Source organism: Zingiber officinale, chromosome 1A (genome assembly GCF_018446385.1).
Source record: "Zingiber officinale cultivar Zhangliang chromosome 1A, Zo_v1.1, whole genome shotgun sequence".
Classification (NCBI taxonomy): Eukaryota; Viridiplantae; Streptophyta; class Magnoliopsida; order Zingiberales; family Zingiberaceae; genus Zingiber; species Zingiber officinale.
The window spans coordinates 56320298-56344068 of record NC_055987.1 but is presented as its reverse complement, the minus strand read 5'-3'; the positions used below and the strand labels follow the sequence as shown (position 1 = coordinate 56344068).

The window sequence follows — 23771 nt, the reverse complement described above, 5'->3', positions numbered from 1 at the left end:
CCTAGGTTTAGATAACCTAGTAACCCTACTAGATTCGGGACTTGCTACCTCGGGCCTAGTTAGGGATACGCGCATAGTAAGTACAGTTGCCGGGCCCATCAGCAGCATGATTACTATGTTTATCTATTTATATAAATAGTTTTCAAACTTCACAAACTAGATATGTGAATAGAGCTCAGCTTCAGTTTAGTTTTCTTATTGATATAGCAAGTAGCTTCATGTTCAGTTTTGATTTCTATGACTTGTATGTCCATATGCCATGTTTTTAGTATGTTCAGCATGATCATCAGCATGTATTTCAAATAGCATCTGTGAAAGCATGATTTCTTCGAATGCATGTTTTTGTGAGGTAGATGGTTCTTACTAAGCTCCCAAGCTTATAGTTTCATTTTCCTTATACTGCAGATAAAGGCAAAGGGAAGATGGATTAGCGGAGACTGGAGGGTAATGCGATCAGATGTGTGTGAGAAGGAACTTGGAATAAAGACCCTTGGAGACTAGCAAGTCTAAAGACTTATTATTTCTTATAGTGTTACTTTCCGCACCTTTAGTTGTTTAAGCGTCTTGAATTATGAAAGTTATGCTTAAATTACTTGTTGTTTGGATAATAGATAGCTAACCATGAGTAATGACATGCCTAGTAGTAGTGTTGTGGTTTTTGTTGATTTATGGAAGTCCTGTACGAGGTTGGGTGTAAATTCTGCAGAAATCAGAAGCTCAATCGATCAGCCGATCGATTGGAAGAAATCCCCGCGTACAGCACATTATGGAATCGATCAGCTGATCGATTGAGGAGCCCTCAATCGATCAGCCAATCGATTGGGGAGTGATCTGTCGCGTACAGAGAGCTGATGAGTCGATCAACTGATCGATCGGCCATGGATCGATCAGCCGATCGACCGGGAATTTAAATCCCGCGAACAGAGAGCTTCTGAATCGATCTCTGGATCGATTGGCCAGACTGGATCGATCAGCCGATCGATCCAGACGTGACTTCCGTGCACAGTAGCACGTGGGATCGACCAATGGATCGATCAAACCACTCAAATCGATCATCCGATCGATTGGAAAGTCTAATTTCAACTAGAAGTGTCTGATTTCAGTTTTGATCAAGTAGGAAGGTTAGGTTCCCTTCTTAGCATATGTACAACTTTAGGAGTGTACTCTGAACATAGAATTCCAGATTTTATAACAAATAGTAGAATTATTAATTAGTTCAGTTTTTCACACAGAATAGTTTAGCATAATGTAACCCTCGGCCTTACAGCTTAGTCAGTAGAAGGTGGGTCGTTACAGAGTAGTATCAGAGCAAGTTTCATACTTCCTCCACACACACATCAGCATTGAACCTGCAGCTTCCAAGTAAGACTATCTCTCACTTTATTTATGTTTCTTACTTTCATGTTTATAAATAACTACAGCGTGTTCCTATATGATAGCATCTAACAAGATAATAGTAATTATGTAAACATGATTGTATTAGTTATGTATGTCCTCTATTTCTTTAGAAAATGGTACGAGGATGCCCAGCTAGAAAGACACCAGCTATTGAACCCCAGCATGAGGCAGGCAGCTCAGTACCTCCCCCAGACCTTACAGCAGTAGTGGCTCAGTTACAGAAGCAACTAGCTGAACAGCAACAGGAGATAGCCACCCTAAGGGCTAATCAGCAGAACACTCCCACTGTCACTCCATAACCTAGCTTAGCAACCCAAGTAGTGATAGAGGTTCCACCAGTCCAATCTGCAACACCAGTAGCCCCAGCAGCAGGGGCAAGGAGGGAAGCTTATCTGATCCAGTGGCAGAAAATCAAGCCAGAGAATTTCTCAGGCACCAGCGAACCATGGGATGCTCAAGCCTGGTTCAAAACACTTGAGAGTACGATGGAGCTTCTAGACTGGCCAGAACATGAAAATGTGAAATGCACCTCTTTCTGCCTGATAGGAGACGCACGTATGTGGTGGGAGAGAATTAAAGCTAAGTGCCCAGTGAAGCAGATGACATGGGCCGACTTCGAGAGAGAATTCTTTGAGGAGTTCTTTCACATGCGCGTCACAAACCGCCACTACGACGAGTTCACTGAATTTCGTCAGGGCAACCTTTCAGTTGAGGAGGCCGTGAAGAAATTCAACAGACTGGCTCGCCTATGCCCCGAACTAGTCAGCACTGAAAGAGAACGAGTCCGGTTGATGCTCAAAATGCTAAGGCCGGAAATAGCAATGAATGCGGCCAGCGGCGTTCATAGGCCGCAAACCACAGAAGAACTGGTAAGTAGTGCTCTGACCACCGAGCATTACCAGAACAGCATCAAACAGCAGAAGCAAGCCCTCTCAGAGTCTAAGGGCCAAGGAGGCTCAGGTACTCAAAAACACCAGGGCCACAGCTCTAACTGGAAAGGGAACTCCAGTAACAAATGAAAGCCAGGGAGTTACCCAAAAGGAGGACCAGCTAGTAAATAGCCTAGCTATCCCAAGTGCTCTACTTGTGGGAAATTCCACCCCGGAGTTTATCGCAAGGGCACACGAGGATGCTTCGAATGTGGCCAGGAAGGGCATATGGCTAAGCAATGCCCGAACAAGACCAGTCTTCCCCTACCGCAGCCGATCTAGTACGGAGACAAACCAGCACAGTTACACCAGATGCAGGCTACTTTAGATGGTCCACACATCAGCCAGGGCAGACTAGAAGCCCCCTCAGCCACGACGAATCCGAGGATCTACTCACTCACCAGAGACGACGTAGCGAATGTCTCGACAATTGTTACAGGTCAGATTAGTATGTTACAGCATAGTGCAACTGTCTTATTCGATACTGGGGCAACCCATTCTTATATATCCAGGGTATTCGCCGAAAAGTTAGCAATACCTCCAGATGCACTTAGTGGTCAGTTTTTGACAACACTACCTTCAGGAGAAATCATGGCATCCACGCACTGACTTCGAGCAGTGCCAGTCATTATAGTAGACAGAGAGCTTTTTGGTGATCTGATAGTGCTAGATATGACTGACTACGATGTCATCTTGGGAATGGACTTTCTGATCAAGTACGGTGCCTCCATAAAGTGCCATAAACAGAAAGTTGTATTCCAACCTGAAGTAGGAGTATAGTTTGGGTATATCGGAGAACCAAAGAGAAAGGCCAAGAAGTTTCTCTCAGCTCTGAAAGCACAGAAACTACTTGATTCAGGATGTATGGGATTGTTAGCACATGTAGTCAATACCAGTCAGGACAAGGACCAAAAGCTAGAAGAGGTCCGAGTTGTGTGTGACTACCCAGCAGTTTTCCCTGAGGAGTTACCAGGTCTAGCACCAGACAGGGAGGTTGAATTTGAGATAGAACTCGCCCCCGGTACAAATCCCATCTCCAAAGCACCCTATCGCATGGCTCCAGCAGAACTGAAAGAACTTCAGGAGCAACTACAGGAGCTGCTTGACAAGGGCTTCATACGCTCTAGTCACTCACCATGGGGAGCACCTGTATTGTTCGTGAAGAAGAAGGACGGGAGCATGCGCCTGTGTATAGACTACCGGGCACTAAACCAAGTCACGATTAAGAACAGGTATCCTCTTCCCAGGATAGATGACCTGTTTGATCAGCTAAAGGGAGCAGCAGCGTTCTCTAAAATAGACCTCAGATCGGGATATCACCAAGTGAGAGTTAAAGAGGGTGATATACCCAAGACAGCTTTCAGGACCAGATACGGACATTATGAGTTCGTAGTCATGCCCTTTGGCGTGACGAATGCTCCAACTACTTTCATGGACCTCATGAACAGAGTATTCAGAGAATACTTAGATAAGTTTGTCATCGTGTTCATCGACGACATTCTTATTTATTCCAAAACTCAAGAAGAACATGCAGAGCACCTGAAGATAGTACTGCAGACCCTTCAGCAGAACCAGCTATACGCCAAGTTCATGAAATGTGAATTCTGGCTCGATCAGGTATCCTTTCTGGGTCACATCATCTCTAAAGATAGTATCATGGTAGACCCCAGTAAGATAGAAGCTGTGAGTAACTGGAAGAGACCTAAGAACGCCAGTGAAATCAGAAGTTTTCTTGGACTAGTAGGCTATTACAGAAAATTCGTAGAAGATTTCTCCAGGATAGCCTCCCCACTGACAGCTCTCACTAGGAAGAGCAGAAAATTTCAGTGGACAGAGGACTGTGATAACAGTTTCATGGAGCACAAAAGAAGATTGACTAGTGCTCCCATTCTGACTCTGCAAGAAAACACAGACAGTTTTGATATTTATAGTGACGCCTCTAAATTGGGATTAGGAGCAGTACTGATGCAAGAATGTAAGGTGATCGCCTATGCCTCTAAACAACTCAAGGACTACGAGAGGAACTACCCTACTTATGACCTTGAGCTTGCAGCAGTTGTGTTCGCCCTTAAAATTTGGAGACATTACTTGTATGGAGCTCAGTGCAGAGTGTATACAGATCATCAGATTCTGAAGTACTTCTTCACTCAGAAGGATCTGAATATATGACAGCGCAGATGGCTCGAGCTAGTTAAAGACTGCGACATAGACATCCTCTACCACCCAGGAAAAGGCAATAAGGTGGCAGACGCACTTAGCAGGAAATCCAGTGCTACCTTACTATCCCTAGCAGCCATGTCACCGCTCCTACAAAAGGAGATTACAGATTTCAGTCTCAAAATTATAGTTGGGCAACTCTCTACTATGACATTAGCGTCTACCCTGCTTGGTGACATCCAGACAGCTCAGGATCAGGACCCTGAAATTCAGAAAATCAAGCAAGGGTTAGCAGAATCAAAAAGTGGAGAGTTCAGAGTATCTAATAGTGGGGTATTGTATTTTGGTGACAGACTATGTGTTCCAGATCAGGAGGGATTAAGAAGGAAGATCCTAGACGAGGCTCACAGGACTCCTTATGCGATGCATCCTGGTTCCACAAAAATGTACCAAGACCTAAAGAGACCTTTTTGGTGGTCTGGAATGAAAAGGGACATCGTTAGATATGTCAGTACCTGTCTGACCTGTCAGAGGGTCAAGGCAGAACACCAGAGACCAGGAGGAGTTCTGCAACCTATTCAGATCCCAGAATGGAAGTGGGAGGATATCGCCATGGATTTCATAGTGGGACTACCCAGAACCACGAATGGTTTTGATGCCATCTGGGTAATAGTTGACAGATTGACTAAGTCAGCCCACTTCTTAGCTACCAGGATATCCTACTCCATGGAGCAGCTAGCTCAGTTGTATCTCAAGGAGATCGTCAGACTGCATGGAGTCCCACGAACCATCATTTTAGACAGAGACAGTAGATTCACGTCACACTTCTGGGAGTGTGTACAGTCAGCATTGGGCACTATGTTAAAGTTTAGTATAGCTTTCCATCCTCAGACAGATGGTCAGACGGAGTGAGTAAATCAAGTACTCGAAGATATGCTTCGAGCATGTGCCCTAGACTTCAAGGGAAGTTGGTGCAAATATCTGTGTTTAGCATAATTTGCATACAACAATAGCTATCAGGCCACTATTGGCATGGCACCCTACGAGACTCTCTATGGGCGGAGGTGTAGATCTCCAATCTGCTGGTATGAGAGTGGTGAACAGAAAGAATTAGAATTCCAGACAGATCTAGTAGCAGATACCACAACAGCTATACAACAAATCCGCAAGAGGATAGAGACAGCTCAGAGCCGCCAGAAAAGCTATGCTGATACACGACGTTGACCCTTAGAGTTTTCAGTTGGGGATACAGTATTTCTCCGAGTGACTCCTATGAAGGGGGTAATGCGTTTTGGGAAGAAGGGCAAATTATGTCCCAGATATGTGGGACCATACCTTATCATCGAAAGAGTTGGAAAGGTAGCATATGAGCTAAAGCTACCCCAGGAGATGTCAGCTATCCATAACGTATTTCATGTCTCTATGCTGAAAAAGCATATCCCAGATGCCACCCAGGTGATTGAGCCTCAGTCGGTACAAGTCTGCGAAGACCTCAGCTATGACAGTCGTCCTATTCAGATAATAGACCGAGCAGTTAAGAAATTACGAAATAAGGAGGTACCATTAGTAAAAGTTATTTGGCAAAATCACACAACAGAAGAGGCAACTTGAGAGACAAAAGCGAGTATGAGGCAGAAGCACCCAGAGTTATTCTAAGTTTGAGGACGAACTTTTTATAAGGTATGGGGGATTGTAATGCCTGAAAATTCTCAAATTAATTTTAGAAATATTCTATTATTTTTCTGGAATTTTAGAATATTTTTATAGAATTTTTGGAGTAGCAGAAGTAGTAAAATTAAATAAAAACATAAAACAATCTAAGTGGGAATTGAACCCGAGACCTATTAGACCCTACGACTTATAGATGACTCTAGTAACCAAGGGGCCCCAATAGGGGTGTGCTGAAAGGAAAGGAGAGCAATTATATTTAAGGTTTAGTTGGGGTGTATTAATCACTTGATATAAATAGGGAATTAAGAGAGGAGTTATTATTTTCAAAACGACAACTTTTCCCTCACCCTCACCCGCCGATCTCTCTCTCTCTCTCTCTCCCGCACCCTCTCGGCGCCCAAGGCCAAGGAAACCTAGGGTTTCATCCCTAGGGTCGTAGGAGCACCATCCGGCGACAACTCCGGCACGAGGACGTTCCTCTCACCGAGAAGAATGCGTAGACGTAAGAAGATCGTCGAAGAGATCTTCTTCTCCGGAAAATTAGTGATCGGATTGTATGGAAACTTAGCACAGGAAGTAAGTAACCCCTCACCTGCAGTATAAGTAGTTAATTGTATACTTTTATGTTCTTAGTTCACTTTATACCCTTAGTGCAGCCTTATGCAGAATTAGAGCGCGTCAGGTGCTCGATAGAATGCCTAGTACAGTTATATGCTACCGTAGGCATTTTAATAACCCAGTTAAATTCCATAGATGCATTTTAAATAGCATACATAGCCTTGCTTCAGTTTATATGGGACTACGGTCCAATGGGTGGGCTCCCATAGTCGCCTCTAGATTCAGATAACCCAGCTCTAGGTTTAGATAACCTAGTAAAAGTAAGATAAGATAAATCAGTTATAAACAGTATTTTACTTTTATCAGTGGCACTGTACTAGACTCTCAGTTGTAGGACGGGTTCTTTTGGATTGAGTAGCAGGATTATACTCTAGAGAGATTACATGATCTCATGGTATATCTCTGAGTGTTATATTAGATGGAGATCCATAATTTTTCATCTTGATTTTGACTGTGGTTATAGCAGACTTTGGATTACGAGCTTCGCTTGAGTATAGATTTTTCACCCTCAGACTGATGGATAGTTTGAGCACTTTATACAGATGTTGGAGGATCTGATGATAGTGGATTTTTAGATTTCAGAGTTAGTTGATTTATCCACAGTTGGTTAAGGTACAGTGTGGAAGTAGCAGATGCAGGGTGTGCTCATAGCCACAGAGTCATTGCTATTCATTTGGAGGTGGATTATTATGGTTGGAGATTTATTCATGTTATCTGGATGGAGTGGTATATGAGTATGTTGTTTGGTGGTTACCCTTAGATGAGGATCCCTGAGTAGACCAGTAAATTTGGGGACCAAATTTTTATTAGTGGGGGAGAATGTAAGATACCGTAAAATCAAATAATAAATATTATTGGACGAAAATTCTTATTGGATTTTTCTGAAATTTTTAGAAATTTTTCTGGGATTAAACGGGGTCCGTATGACCTATTTTGAGGGGATAGATTCGGGATACAATGGAGGCTTGTTTTGGAATATCCATTTAAGTGGGAGTTAATTGAGGAATTAACTTAGAGGTTAACCTAAGTATTTAAATCCTTAATTTCCGATTTCCTCTTCTCACTTTCTCCTAATTTTTCTTTCCCCGATCTCCTCTCCCAAGCCTCTCGCGCAACCTCTTCTTCCCCGACGCCAACGTCGCAAGGGAGATGATCGTGCCGGCGCCGGTTGACCCTCCATTAGCAGGTAGATGGAGCTCGATCGCCGGAAGGAAAGGGCCAACGCTTGCCCTCACGCGTGGTGCCCTAGATCCTGTTTCTGCCACCTGATTTCCTTGTCGTCGTCGCCCTTCTTGCGCCGCCGATCACCACGAGTTCACTGCTGGCGACGGTCTTCTCCAGTGTGTCTCGGCCGAGCCTCCCTCTTCCTTCTCTCAAGGTGTGGAGCCTCTCCTTCTTCTTGCCGATCTTGTCACCGTGCCCTAGATTGCTGACACCGAGTCTTTCTCGCCGAGCCTCCCGACCACACCACTCCACACGATGTAGCCGGATCACGCGCGCGAGCTCTCTTCGTCCCGAGACTCACCAGCGACTCAACTCCTTCCCTTCCAACCAACCGCCGCCGTCCCTTTCCTGTACCTGATCGCCGACCTCTCTGCTTCTAATCACCAACCTAGCTTCAAGATTGATGTTGGGTTTGATCCTTGGTCTGTTGTGAAGTGTCCGGCCAAGCTGCATTGATCCGGCAATGTGACCGAAAGGTGAGGGTTGAGGAGTTTGATCTCGTGATCAGTTATGGAAACGTTGATTTTGATTTAGGGTGTGTTGAGGTTGCAGATGGTTTGCTGTGGCGGTTCTTGTGGGGTGGAGGGTTGCTGCTAGGGTCCGGTGAGGCCATCAACTCCGGCAGTAATCTTCTCCAGCAGTAAAACACCAGTTGGGGCATCTGGATTGAGCTAAGGTTTTGTTGAGGTGAGTTTAATGTTGTGAATTAGGGGTTCAACAAATCCTTTGCTATATGATTGGATTTATGGATTGATTCTTGGATGAATTAGTGTAGTGCTTCTTTGATAGTTGACGGCATAGAACTTCTTGGGTTGTAAGATTCAGAATTTTGCTGTCATACCTCAAGGTGAGTGTTTTCTGGTGATGTATCTCTAGATCCTTCTATTATTATTCTGTTCTATCAGTGTTGTTAATGGATATTAGATCATGTTTAGTTTAGAGCACATGGGAGCATGTAGAGGGATTCGTTGTAGTTGGATGCTCTTGTGTTGGATTAATTGATGACTGGTAGGTTATGTATTGGATTAGATTAAGCATTCTACATGGATTGTTGATGATAGATTGTTGATGATGGTATTGGGTTAACATAGATTGTTGATGATAGATTGTTGTAATCTGTGTAGATTAGTTGAAATGGATGAATTGTGTGAAGTTGATTCATGGTTAAGGAATTAGAATTCAACTTTGATATATTGATTTAGATTGAATCTTGGATTGATTTGTGGATTTAGAAGGATTTTTGATGAGTTTGGATTAGTGTTGGATTGATGATGAATTATGTGAGTTAGATTGAGGATTATTTGGAGGATTTATCAGAGATCATATTTGAGTGGAGTTATCCTAGTTGAGTAGGGATTTTATTTAGCTATTTTAATTCATGTGAATTTAGCTAAATAAAATATGTAAATATTGATTTATGCAGGACTTTGATATGGGATGATCATCACGACGTGGGATTTATTCTGGACACGGTCGACAAATTAAGGCGGGTATTTCTTCCTTGACTCTATGTAGATTTTATTGAGCTTAGTGCATGGTTTTATGTGATGGATTAGGCTACTTTTCCTTATATCGTATTTGTTGGTTGCCTTCCTGCTTGATCCTTATGCTTGATCTTTGAGATGTCATAGTTATATCATATGCAGTCTCTACTCTTGATTTCTACTCTGCTGGGATTACGCGTGTAGAGTATGTATAGTGGGGATTGTCGAGTTGTTGGGTTTATCATGCTGATTTATGCATATAATGTTGATTGTATGTAGCTTGGTATGTATTTTAGGAGTCATCATGTTGACCCTACATTTGCATGTTGTATGTACACACGTGTTTGGTTATGTATTTTTGGAGGAGTTGTGTTGATTGTATGTTTATGGTTTATACACGTGTCTGATGTGGTTATTATTGGAGGATACATGTTGATTGTACTTACGTTCGGTGCATATGTGTCTAGTGGATTATTGGAGATTTTTGGTTGATTATACGCGTATAGTTGTGTATATGTGTTTGGTGGGATACGTGGTGGTATCATGATGATTATACTCTTGTTGGAGGTATTTTTTGAGGTTTGGAGTTATTGCATGGATGATGATTATATATATATATATCATGTTCATCATTCATTGCATCTGATGACCATTGCCTCCCTTGTGGTGAGAGAGTCATCAGTTGGTTTGGTTCAGCACCGCACACTCGGCCACTCATGGGTAGTGGTAGTTGGAGCAGTTGCTGCTAGTCCTGTCGTGCCACCCGGTCACGAGGTTTAGTGAGATCCGGCGTTGTGAGCAGTCAGGGACCCTGATGCTATTTAGCTAGATAGCTATTAGCGGACTGTCCGCCTCGACCACTATATAGTGGGCTGGAGGGTAGTACAGTCGTCACAGACCCAAGCCTCTCGGCCATACAGGGGTCGTGGTGTCTAGAGAGGTGGCGGGGGTGACCATGGAGCATGCATACGCAGTTATTATTCTTGCATTTGATGCGCGGTGCATCTGCATTTGCATACATGCCTAGTAGTTACTAGTTGCATGTGATTGTCGTTGTTGCACTTGTTTGAGATATGATTGTTGCACTTGGTTGCCATGCTGCATACATGTCATTTATTTTACATGTATATGCAGTCGTACTTATATTGCACAGGTGTCACGGGTATATCTGTTGCAGATCCGGTGAGTTTACTGATCATTGTACCATGGGTCGATTCCAGATTGGGTTTGTATCTGTCATTATGTTAGTTGTGCTTTGTACAGTTTATGTCAGGTTATTATGTCAGGTATGTTCAGATGCATTGATTATGATAGTATGACCATGTTCATATTCTCTACTGAGACTGTATACTTGTGATCTCCATATTGTTTATAGGCCATGCACTATCTTTTCTATTACCCGCTGAGTTACCTATACTCACCACCGCATGTATACATTTATGTTTTCAGGTAGCTTGTAGATGGCTGGTGTCGCTTGGAGTATCCTGTCTGCCGGGTCCTACGTCACATCCGAAGATCGTGATTGTTTTCTTTTGTATATTCTTTTCTTATTTTTGGCATTGTATTTGTGTATAGCCATGTGGCTATCTTATGGTTTTGGTGTTGTATTTATTGTATAAAGCCTAGCCGGCTAGCAGTGTGTTGTTTGTGTTGTATTGGGTTTTCCGTGTTCGTTTTTCCGCTGTGTTGGTTTTTAGTACAGCCGTGTGGGCTGTTTTATATATAACTGCGTGGTTGTAATTGTTTCATTCCAGCCGTGTGGGTTGTTATTATAACTGCGTGGTTGTGTATATAAATATTCCAGCCGCATGTGGCTGATGTATATTTTGTTTGTACTTATGCTTCAGATTGTCATCGGTACAGGGGAGATGCTGTCGGATTTTTGTCTGGCAGGGACTCCTTTGGGGCGTGACAATTTAGTGGTATCAGAGCGACCTTGCGACCGTGAGTGCGCCTGTGGTAGGAGCACCCAGGGTACCACCTAGCGAGGGAGATTCTGGGATTTGTTTGTGGTGTGATTTGTGGTTACACAACGAGGACGTTGTGTCTTTAAGTGTGGGTGATTGTAATACCCCGATTCTAAAGATTCTGGTTAAGTATGGCTTAAAGGTTAGATGGTACTATCCATATCACCAAGGTGCACCTTCCTTTTCGGAAGCCCAAACTCAAAGAACTCCAAAGTTAAGTGTGCTTGGCTTGGAGAAATCTGAGGATGGGTGACCTCCTGGGAAGTTTTCCAGGGTGCGTGCGAGTGAGGACAAAGCACGCTGAAAGGACCTCCGGTGGTCTGTGGAGCTAGTCATCAACCCGATGGGCAATTCAGGTAGCGTTCCCGGTTCGGTTCGGGTGGGGCCCGCCCGAGCCGGGGCGTTACAATTTTACTTTTATCAGTGGCACTGTACTAGACTCTCAGTTGTCCTTGGGTTGAGCTCCCATAGTCGTCCCTAGATTTAGATAACCTAGTAACCCTACTAGATTCGGGACTTACTACCTCGGGCCTAGTTAGGAATGCGCGCATGGCATGTACAGTTGACGGGCCCATCAGCAGCATGATTACTATGTTTATCTATTTATATAAATAGTTTTCAAACTTTACAAACTAGATATGTGAATATAGCTTAGCTTCAGTTTAGTTTTCTTATTGATATAGCAAGTAGCTTCATGTTCAGTTTTGATTGTTGTGACTTGTATGTCCATATGCCATGTTTTTAGTATGTTCAGCATAATCATCAGCATGTATTTCAAATAGCATCCTTGAAAGCATGATTTCTTCGAATATATGTTTTTGTAAGGTAGATGGTTCTTACTAAGCTCCTAAGCTTATAGTTTCATTTTCCTTATACTGCAGATAAAGGCAAAGGGAAGATGGAATAGCGGAGGCTGGAGGGCAATGCGATCAGCTGTGTGTGAGAAGGAACTTGGAATAAAGACCCTTGGAGACTAGCAAGTCTAAAGACTTATTATTTCTTATAGTGTTACTTTCCGCACCTTTAGTTGTTTAAGCGTCTTGAATTATGAAAGTTATGCTTAAATTACTTGTTATTTGGATAATAGATAGCTAACCATGAGTAATGACATGCCTAGTAGTAGTGTTGTGGTTTTTGTTGATTTATTGAAGTCCTGTACGAGGTTGGGTGTAAATTCTGCAGAAATCATAAACCCAATCGATCAGCCGATCGATTGAGCAGTCCTCAATCGATCAACCGATCGATTGGAAGAAATCCCCGCGTACATAACACTGTGGAATCGATCAGCTGATCGATTGAGGAACCCTCAATCGATCAGCCAATCGATTGGGGAGTGATCTGCCGCGTACAGAGAGCTGATGAGTCGATCAACTGATCGATCGGCCATGGATCGATCAGCCGATCGATCGGGAATTTAAATCCCGCGAACAGAGAGCTTCTGAATCGATCTCTGGATCAATTGACCAGACCGGATCGATTAGCCGATCGATCCAGACGGGACTTCCGTGCACAGTAGCATGTGGGATCGACCAGTGGATCGATCAAACCACTCCAATCGATCATCCGATCGATTGGATAGTCTGATTTCAACCAGAAGTGTCTGATTTCAGTTTTGATCAAGTAGGAAGGTTAGGTTCCCTTCTTAGCATATGTACAACTTTAGGAGTGTACTCTGAACATAGAATTCCAAATTTTATAACAAATAGTAGAATTATTAATTAGTTCAGTTTTCCGTACAGAATAGTTTAGCATAATGTAACCCCTGGCCTTACAGCTTAGTCAGTAGAAGGTGGGTCGTTACATTACGGATTCACTTATTTTAAAATTTAAAATGATCAAAATAAAGACAAAAATATAGTTCCGTCTCTAATTAGAGACGGAAGTATCATTCTGTCTCTAATTCCGTCGCTAAATGACAATTTTTTTTTTTTTGTTGTGAATGAATCTTTAATATCGATTCAATGGAGAAGTGATATGAATCCACCTCTAGGCCTTCCACACCCTTCAAATAAAGTTTATCAAAAGTAACTTGTGGCCTCAAAGAAGTGTCACAAACATGATTTGCTAAGTTTAGCTCCATGGTACTTAACGTGAGATTTACTTCTAGTTGTTATAACTCAATTAGGCCTATTCTGTCAAAAACCTAAACAAGATAAAACCATTTTACTTCTTTTTTTTTTTTATATTCATGACACGATTATTTTATTTTTATGTAGGTTAATAACATGATTATCACCTGAGATAATTCTCTCGAAATATACAATTTTAAAGAAATTCTCATAAAAAACATTTAAGATAAGAAATACCTTAAAATTTTAGGTTATTCTTTATCATCAAAATATTACCTTTAGACGGTTAGATAATTAGTCAAAAATTAACAAACTGAACGACTCAATCAAGCTCACTGTCCTATCAATTACCTTGCCTTTCCATTCTATGTTCTCTTCGGCACCTATCCCTGTCACCGTCACCTTCACCATTCAATTCGCCATCTCTTCTTCTTCCTCTTTTCCCCATAATTTTTCCTAATTAAACCCCAAACATCGAAGCGGCTCTAACCACTGGCCTCTACCCTCTTTCATCCAGACATAACACTTCTGTGCCAATCCAATCAAACCTCCATGCATGAGATGATATCCACCTTCTTTTCCAACGTATCCACCTCCACATCATAATCCAATCACTCGATTCAATCAAAATTTTGCTCTCTTCAGAATCACTATATTTAAGCTATCCGCTGCTCTTTAATTCCAATCGCTAGCTAGCTGCATGTAATTAATTTTGATCTGGCATGATATGATGAATGGCCCTGTTTCGGACGGCGTCATCGTCGATGACAGCAGCTCCAACTCCGCCTCCTCCTCAGTTGCTGCTGTGAGCTTAAGCCGGTATGAGTCGCAGAAGCAGCGTGACTGGAGCAGCTTCCTCCAGTACCTGGAGAGGCACCAGCCACCGCTGGCGTTGCCGCAGTGCAGCTCGGCGCACGTGCTGGAGTTCCTGCAGTACTTGGATCAGTTTGGAAAGACAAAGGTGCACGTGACGGGCTGCCCGTTCTTCGGCCTTCCCTTGCCGCCCGCCCCCTGTCCCTGCCCACTCCGCCAGGCTTGGGGCTCCCTCGACGCCCTCGTCGGCCGCCTCCGCGCCGCCTTCGAGGTGAACGGCGGCCACCGAGACACCAATCCCTTTGCCGCCCACGCCGTACGCCTCTACCTTCGTGAGGTCCGCAACTTCCAATCGAAGGCCCGTGGCGTCTGCTATGATAAGAAGCGCAAGAAACCACAGCCACCTCCCGCCGGGCACAAAGCAACACTTCCAGCTGATCACCAATAGTAAGTTTGGTATTGCATATGATTAACGGAAAATGATACTAAGAATATAACCATTAATATCATCAAATAATACGAAGGAAATGACGTTGTATTATTGCACTTATTTTTATCAATCAGATGTAGCCCAATGATACAATATTTAAACGAATAAACAAGAGGATTATTATTATTATTATTATTATTATTATTATTATTACTCATAGAAATGAATATTTTGAACCTCGACACCTAAATATGTATAAATTATACTTTAGATCTATGGATAGGCGAATCCGAAAAAAAATATCAATCTCTTAAATTAATTAGATGAAATTAAAATATAATAATAAAATTTATTATATATGTCTATAGAATTTATATGATTATATATTATCTTACAAAATTGTTTATATATATATATATATATATATATATATATATATATATATATATATATATATATATATATATCCTACAAATGGTAAAAAAACATTCAAATCTCCTCTTCAACCCAAATCTTTCACACATCCATTAAAAAAAAAGTCAACTCTCAACCTAATTTATCTAATGTTCATCCAACTAATTTTTTTAAGTGAAAAGTGAACTCATCATCTTAGCTATCTTTCTAAAATGATCCCACATTCTCTAAGAAGAATAAAATTAGGGGTATAATCAAGTCGAGCCGAGTTAAATTTTTGAATGTTTGAGTTTAGTTCGTTTATAATCGAGCCGAGCTTGAGCTTTATTTAACAAATATATTCATGGCTCACGAGCTTATTCAAACTTTTATCGAGCCTAAACGAATTTAATAAATATAAATTATAAATTTAAATATTCATTAAAAACTAAATTATATACTTTTTAAAAATTATAATATTTTTGTTAAAATTTATAATTTTATTCTAATAAATAAATTTAATATATTTGTTTATGTTTTTCATAAGTAGAGTGTAAAATCTATAAATTCAATATCAAAACTATTATTATTTTTAATTTAAAAGTTGATTCATGAGCTTAACGAACATGTTCACGAGCTAACGAGCCGAATATTGTGAAGGTTGAACTTGATTTGTTTATCTTAACGAGCCTCATTAAACGAGCTCAAACGAACTTTTATCGAATCGAACTTCGAATAGCTCACGAACGGCTTAGCTCATTTACACCTCTAGACAAAATCATAGGAGATCATTGCTTTAACACAGCAACCCTTTATATTATGAATGTCTAGCACTAATGAAATATTTTATACCTACTAAAAATTGATCTCAAAACTAATTGAAGTAATTCCATCCCAACCTTTTTGATCTTTATGGTAGTTTTCAATATCCTTGTTCTTAAGCCTTCCCCTCTTCCTGTAACCACCAACATTAAGGGGGCGTTTGGTACGCGCGTTTTCCATTTTCATTTTCTGGAAAACGCGCGTTTTCCAGAAAATGGTGTTTGGTTTGCGTTTTCCGCGCGCGTTTTCTAAAAAATTGGCTATCGTTTTCTAGAAAAACAGAGAATGACAAAAAGTCGTTTTCTGTTTTCTAGAAAATGCGCATTTTCCAGAAAATGAAAATGAAAACGGTACAAACCAAACGCACCCTAAGATTTTCTTCTTTTCGTTAAAAAAGATATCTAATAATGTTAACCAAAATTGAGAGATAAATCTTGTTCTTTATTATTTAAATTTTAATAGATACTTGTGTTTTCGTTCTATGTTTTTAGAATGGTTAAATTATTCAAAAATAAAAATATAATATTTTTGATTAAAATTTATATGAGATTTTCTCCTAAAATTTGAAACTAAACAGATAAATATTATAGTTTGAGAAACGATTAAAATTCACTAATACTTCCAAAGTAATAATTTTAATCGAAAATGCTCTTTGTTTTTTTTTATTTATAAAAATTAAAGCGGGAAAATCACAGCATGATCTTTTGCGTATCTATAAAAATGCAATAAAATAAGTTATATCAGACTTGCTTCATCATAATATTATCCTAAAGAAAATCAAGAAAAAATTGATTATATTAACGGATAAATGAATATATGGGAAGGAGAAAAAGTTATCTAAGCATTTAGGACATAATAAATTTCAAGATCATACATCAAAGCCCTAATTAATCTTTCCAAAATTGAATAATAGTAAAATATTTTAAAGTTTTGATGGTAAAATTCATTTCTTATAAATTGAGAAAAAACCTTTTTCTAGAAAAAAAAAATCTTTTGGCCTCCTATGGCTTTCAAATGAATCATACGACTTCTTCTTATCTCTAAAATGCTCTATCCATAAAAATTCCCAACTCTAGTTGTCACCACAAAAGAATAATACTTTAAATCATACAAAAATACTAAAATAATATTGATTCGGTATAGTAAATACTCTAGAGTGATATTATTATTGGGAAATATGAATTGAAAAATAGTTAGAAATTGGCTCCCATGTAACTGGGATAATAGTCCCACATTAAAAGAGAATAATGGATAAAATTGGTTCAAATATGAATGAAAGAATAATCTCATCTTGGAAAATTTAGGACAACATGATTAGTTTTTATTGAATCACAACTTAATAATGTATGGATAAAAGACTCTCTTTAGTGTGTATGTGAGTTTTGGCAAATCAAGGTTAATTAGATATTTGACAACGAAAACTTTTGGCAAGGTTGACCAGATACTGAGCATTTATTGCAAACCCTAAACCTTGAAAATTAGGATTTGCTATAGTAACATCATGGTTTGCTATAGTAGTCATGTTTAGGGTTTTGCTATCGTAGTGTTTTAGCTACATTACAAATCAATTGATGAACTCCAACGACTATAGGCAAATAATTGATTGGTGAAGGTAAGCAATTGATTATATATAGAAATTAGCCTGAATTCAACCTTTTAAAAGAGGGTTTCATAGGAAATTGAAGGTGCCAATTTTTTAGGGTTTAAAGATGAAGTGCTGCATTTCCTACCATCAAGAGGCAATCCAAAGAAACAAAAAGGCAAGCAAAGAGAAGTTTACTTGTAAAGTTGTTTTTACTTTCATTTGTATTTATGTTTTATTTTGTGTTGCATTTCTTTGTAACAATAGGTATTGTAAGATACTTCTCAACATTTGGAAGGCATCCAAGAAGGATAACTTTTTGTGGTTGTAGATCGCTAGGACTATGCCTTAGATTAGTCCCCTTAAGAGGCGGATACTAAGTAAAACCAAGGTATTATGCATGTGACATTAAGTTTGATTCAAGTATTCCGCTTTGTATTCAAACGACGAGCCCACAATCGAGACGAAGTGATCAAAGCTATTCATCCCTCCTTGATCTCACACATGTCCTAATAAGTGGTATCAGAGTAAAGTCACTCTTCATCGGATTAACCTACTTCAAAGCACAAAATCTAGAGGTAGAAGATAAAGTTTCAAATTTTGAAGGAGTCAAATGGATTTCAAGGACGGATTTGGGTATGACACTTGAATTCCACATCCTTTTGGATTATGAGGTTTTGATCAATCGAAGGCTAGGGTTGAGAATTTATTTATGATGAATATTAAATATTGGTTCATCCTAGTGGAGGGATTTGAAGTCCCAATTGATAACCAAGGAAAACTACTCAAGAAGAAATGATCCGAAGATCAACTCCAAAAATCTATGATAAATGATAAGGTAACTAAAATTATAGTTAATTTGGTACCTAACAATATTTTTGTGTAAATTAGGTAAATATAAGGATGTCAAGGATCTATGGATCATGTTGGCCAAACTCCATAAACAACCTCAATGCAAAATGAAGATGAATCAAATGAGGGAGACCGTTTAGATTAAGAACATAAGGATTCATAGGTTGAGATGTGTTCAACATCCGAGGAGGATATTGAAGAAGCATCCACCTCAAGGATTGAGGAGAAGCATATACTATAAAAAAAGATATTTAGGGATGAAATTTTGAGATGAAAAATATTCATCGTAAATTTGTGATGAATTTTGCAACAAAAATAGAATTTATTGCCAATTAGCAATAAAAATAAATTTCCACAAAATAGCAACAAATAAAGTTTTGTCACGGAATTATTTGTTAATCATCAATGAAATATGAAATTTATTGCAATATTTACAAAATCTGTGATAAAAAAAATCATAGCAAAAGTTTGCACCAATCCAGCAAATTTTAGGATAGATTGGCAACGAAACAAGATTTGCCATAAATTGGCGACAAATTTCAAAGTTCGTTGCCAATTTAGGACAAATTTAGAAATTCATACCAAAATTCTGATTTTTCAAAAATCAAAATAAATACGTCCTAAAATTGAAAGATTACCCTAGAGAGTTCAGAATGACATGAAACAATTTTCTATGTAATCATATCGATCTCCTGATCACATTAATAACCTCAAATATCTAATATATTTTTTTCATAATTGGATCAAATTTATAAATCCTATGACTTAGTGAAAATGAGTTAGAGTTTGAAAATATTAAAGTCATTTTGATATCCAAAAATTAATGAATTAAAGGTATTAGGTGAAATTCATGTTTGAGGCCGTTAATGTAATTAGGAGATCAATATGAGCATAAAGGAACTTGTTTCATATTATTCCGAGTTCTCTAGGGTTATCTTCTAATTATACGATAAATTTATTATTATTTTTTTTTTAAAAATAGAATTTTGGTATAAATCTAGAAATTCGTCCCTAATTGGGAACTAGAAGCGTATGGTAAGTAGGGACTTGGTTGGGCTCAAGCCCAGCCAAGGCCTATACATTGCTTTATATATATATAGGTATATATATACTTATATGATCCATCTATTAAAATCCTATTGCAATTCCCTTCTCCCAAAGAAAATAGGCCACTACTAAAACCCTATTGCAATTCTTTTCTCCCAAATCAAAACAACAAAACAAAAAAAAAAAAGCAAGAACGACAGAAAGCAAGAAGAGTAGAAAGAGGTAAAAAAATTTCAATCGTTCACTAATCTTCTTCTTCTTTTCCTCCTCCTCCCTCCTCCTCCTCCTCCTCCTTCATCACTGAGCTTTGCCTCTGCAACAGTGCTTGCTCCTACTGAACCACCAGAGGACCTGCGAAGGTGACACGCCGACACACCTCTTCTTCTGAAACTCCACCATGCGGCTGTTGCGTTGTTGTATGCTGGTGCTCTCTGCCTTGACCTCAATTTCCCCAATGCCCTTGATCCTCTTCTCCTACCATCTTCAGCCTTAAGTTGTGCGACCATGAGTTGATTCATCTGATCATCTCCACTCATCTTTGCAGCCTATGGCCCAACACTAATTTTATTAGAGTCATTCGATGTGTTGATTCTTCGAATGCGCTCATTTACTTATTTTTATTATTAACTATGGTATTTGATAATTAATATTCCATATTTTGGTTGTGAATTTGTGATTAAAATTTACATTGTTTTTTTACAATTTGCATTTGTAAGATTTGAAACTTTAATTTGTTATACTAGTAAACATTGCTTCATAAATCAAAAATTATAATTTAGAATTATAAATGCATCTTTTATTAAATCCTTTTGAGTTTTATTATCATTAATATTATGCTTATAGGTGAAATAAATGATGAGTTAGGAATTGTCTATTTATAGGTGAATTAAAATGTCAAAAAGAAGTATCACAGATTATTTCATTCAAAAAAATAATGAACAATTATAAAAAAAATTCAAATACAGCAAATAATCCTTCTCAGTCAAGTTCAAGATCAACATTAGAAACCAAAAAACTCAAACTTGACAACGAAGTCACTCTTGATCCATTAGAAGGACTTAATACATATTATGAGCAAGATCCTGGGAAATGAATTGCAATTTGGGAATATCCATGTGATAAACAAGATGAGGTTTGGAGAGAATATGTTGGTATGGGACTGTATTAACCCATTTATGAATATCCACTTGTTGATTTTAAGCATCAAAAGCACAGTTTCCAATCTTCTTGGTTCGTAAAGTTTCCATGGCTCAAGTTTTCTAAAGTAAAGGAGAGTGCATTTTGTTTTCCATGTTATCTTTTTAATATTCCTTCATCACATCATACAAAATTTACAATTGAAGGATTCAAGAATTGGAAAAGAGTGAATTGCAAAACATGTCCATTGAAAAGACATGGAGGGGATTGCAATGCACTACATAGTACTGCTATGCAAAAATGGGAGGGCTTGAAAAATGTAATTCAACATATTGATAGAAGGATGAATATACAATCCGAAAATATTATAAATCAAAATAGATTGCTTCTAAAGACATCAATTAGAGATGTGAGGTGACTAGCATTGCAAGTGTTTGCATTTAGAGGACATGATGAAACAGTCGATTCTCATAACAGTGGAAATTTTATTGAATTGGTCAAATTTCAAGAAGAATTGTGCAAAGAAATTGATAATATTATATTAGATAAAGCTGCTAAAAATACCAAGTATATATCACTGTCAATTCAATAGGAGATACTAAAAATTATTGCTGATCTTGTGCGAATTAAAATTCATGATGGAGTGGGGGATGCTAAATTTTGTATTCTTGTTGATGAAGCAGTTGATGAATCTTATATATCACAAATGGCTATTATTTTGCGGTACAAAGATTGTGATGGGTTTGTTAGAGTGATATTTTTTGAAGTTGTTGGTGTTGATGACACTAGTTCTTTAAATTTGAAAACACATATATAACATTTTGACACAACATAAGCTTTTGATTGAAAATATGTGAGGTCAAGGATATGATGGTGCTAGCAATATGTGGAGAGAATGGAGTGGATTACAAGCACTATTCCTCAAAGATTGTCGGTTTGCATATTATATTCATCGTTTTGTGATGGTTGCTACACTTGGATTCCGTTCTGTTACCCCTGTATAAAAATTTGTACAAGCACAGAACTTAACCTAGCTACCCATGTGCTCTACTGAAGTTAAATTTGGATTGCAAACAATGCTTAACATTATTAATCCAAGTCACTCTTCAGAAGTTAAACTTGGATTCGAAACGATACTTAACATTTTTACTCCAAGTTTAACCGATGTGATCTTCCTAAGTTAAACTATATTACAGAAGTTGATTAAATATCTATTTCAAATATTAGCTTCGAGGTTAAACATGGAGAGGCACTAGGCCATCTTGGTTATGAGATCATCCACCACTTCTTAGACAAAGCCTTTCAAAAAAATTGGATATTTAACTTTTTACAGTAACCCTTGGTTTAACTACAGAGATCACAATAGAAACACAAGATCGAAATACAAAATCGAAATACAAAATCGATGGCACAAAATTGAAATATAAAATTGCTAGCCTCTTGTGTTGGTGTTTCAGAATTCATGCAAAGAAAACTAACTAATTAATTCGAAGTGGAAACCATTAATTAGTTATACCTTTCTTTATAGCTAATGACCCTTGATCTTCTGTTGTATTCCTCTCTTTCTCTTGGGCGTCGTGTGGGCGACGATCTACCAAGATAACTCCACCTGAACCATTTCTTTGGCTCCAAGAAACTCGAGCCACCAAGGGATGCCAAAATAAGAAATTTCCTTCTCTTCTTCTTCCTCTCCAAGTAACCGGCCACAAAGATCTTCTTCTTTTCTTTCAAGTTTTGGCCACCAAGAAGAGATAGGCACCGACCTTAGAAAGAAGAAAAAGAGAGAAACAAGTGTGTGCCGCCGGCCTAAGGAAGAAGAAAGGGAGAGGGGAAAAGTCGGCCACATAAGGAGAATAGAAGAGAGAGGGCTTAGGTTGTCTACCCATGAGGCACCCTCTCCTTCTCTTTTATAATCCTTGGTAATGACAAAAAAGGAAAGTTTTAAATATAATTAAAACTTCCTTATTTGTAGCCTCCCATTAAAAAGGAAATTTTAACAACAATTAAAATTTCTATTTTCTAAATTTCCTATTGTACATGGCAATAAAGGAAAGTTTTAAAATTAATCTCTCTCTTTTAAAATATGTAGATAACTACAAAAAAGTAAAGATTAATTAAAACTTCTCTTTTTAAATCATGGTTACAAAAAAGGAAAGTTTTATCAAAAATTAAAATATCTCTTTTAAACATTATAGATAACTACAAATAAGGAAAGATTTTAACAAAAATTAAAATCTCTCTTTAATCTTTTGTAGATAGCTATAAAAGGAAAAATTTTAAAGTTTTAAAACTCTCTTTTAAAACCATGAGGATGGTTATAAAAGAAAATTTTAAAATTAAAATTTCTCTTTTAAATCCCTTCATGAATGGCTACAAAAGGAAAGATTTTAAAAAAATAAAATCTCCCTTTAATCCTAGTGGTGTGGCGGGCCCCATGCTTGGACACCAAGCATGGTTTGGCCGACCACCTCTTGGGCTCTAAGTTGATGCTTGGCCGGCCCCCTTGCTCCAAGCAAGGATGTGTCCGGCCCATTACTTGGGTAAGAAGTGGACTTGGTAGATATAAGGCTTTATAGAGGCTACAACAAGGACCGAGAGGAGAAATTGGTTTTGGTCTCCCGATGAGCTTGAGCTTCCTGTGTTCACCCCGAACACCGAACTCAAGTTCATCAATATTAACTCATACCACTAAAGAGTTATTATTGAACTACCGCACCAATCCCATATTACATTATGGGCTCCTTTTTATTATGAGTGTGCTAATCTCCCTATGTTTAAGATATCGAATGTCCATTAATCAAATGAGTTACTGATACTCACTTAATTAACATCTAGCTCTAAGAGTAGTACTACTCAACTTCATTGTCATGCTAGACTAGGTCCACCTGTAGGGTTTACATGACAATCCTTATGAGCTTCTCAAGGGGACATCATCAGCCTAAATTACTAGGACGCAGTTTCCTTCTATAATCAACAACACACTATATAAATAATATTATTTTCTAACTTATCAAGTTTATTGATCCAACTGAATAAATCTCATCCATTGATAAATTAAAGAAATAAATACTAAGTATATGTGTTTGTTATTATATCTGGATTAAAAGCACACACTTCTATAATAACAGAGGTCCTGTTTTTTTATGCAGTCAGTATAAAAAGAACAATCTCAAATGGT

The 23771-nt window shown here is 38.6% G+C and overlaps 1 protein-coding gene and 1 long non-coding RNA gene across 3 annotated transcripts; both read left to right on the top strand.

The window, feature by feature from the left end:
* Positions 1-7838: 7838 nt before the first annotated feature.
* Positions 7839-9496, top strand: LOC122004012. 2 transcript variants are annotated; one of them, XR_006118188.1, is made up of 4 exons: positions 7839-8473; positions 8550-8684; positions 8773-8844; positions 9421-9496. It is a non-coding gene; the product is annotated as an uncharacterized LOC122004012 (long non-coding RNA). The 2 variants fall into 2 exon arrangements; XR_006118189.1 differs by having other exon boundaries at positions 8768-8844.
* A 4751-nt stretch (positions 9497-14247) lies between these two features.
* LOC121998004 (protein LIGHT-DEPENDENT SHORT HYPOCOTYLS 4-like) lies at positions 14248-14778 on the top strand. The gene has a single exon (XM_042552719.1). It carries the CDS (start codon positions 14248-14250, stop codon positions 14776-14778), a length of 531 nt encoding a protein of 176 aa, XP_042408653.1.
* Positions 14779-23771: the final 8993 nt, after the last annotated feature.

Coding starts and splice junctions, on each gene's coding strand:
- LOC121998004 (XM_042552719.1), top strand. CDS start 14,248: ATGAATGGCCCTGTTTCGGACGGCGTCATCGTCGATGACAGCAGCTCC.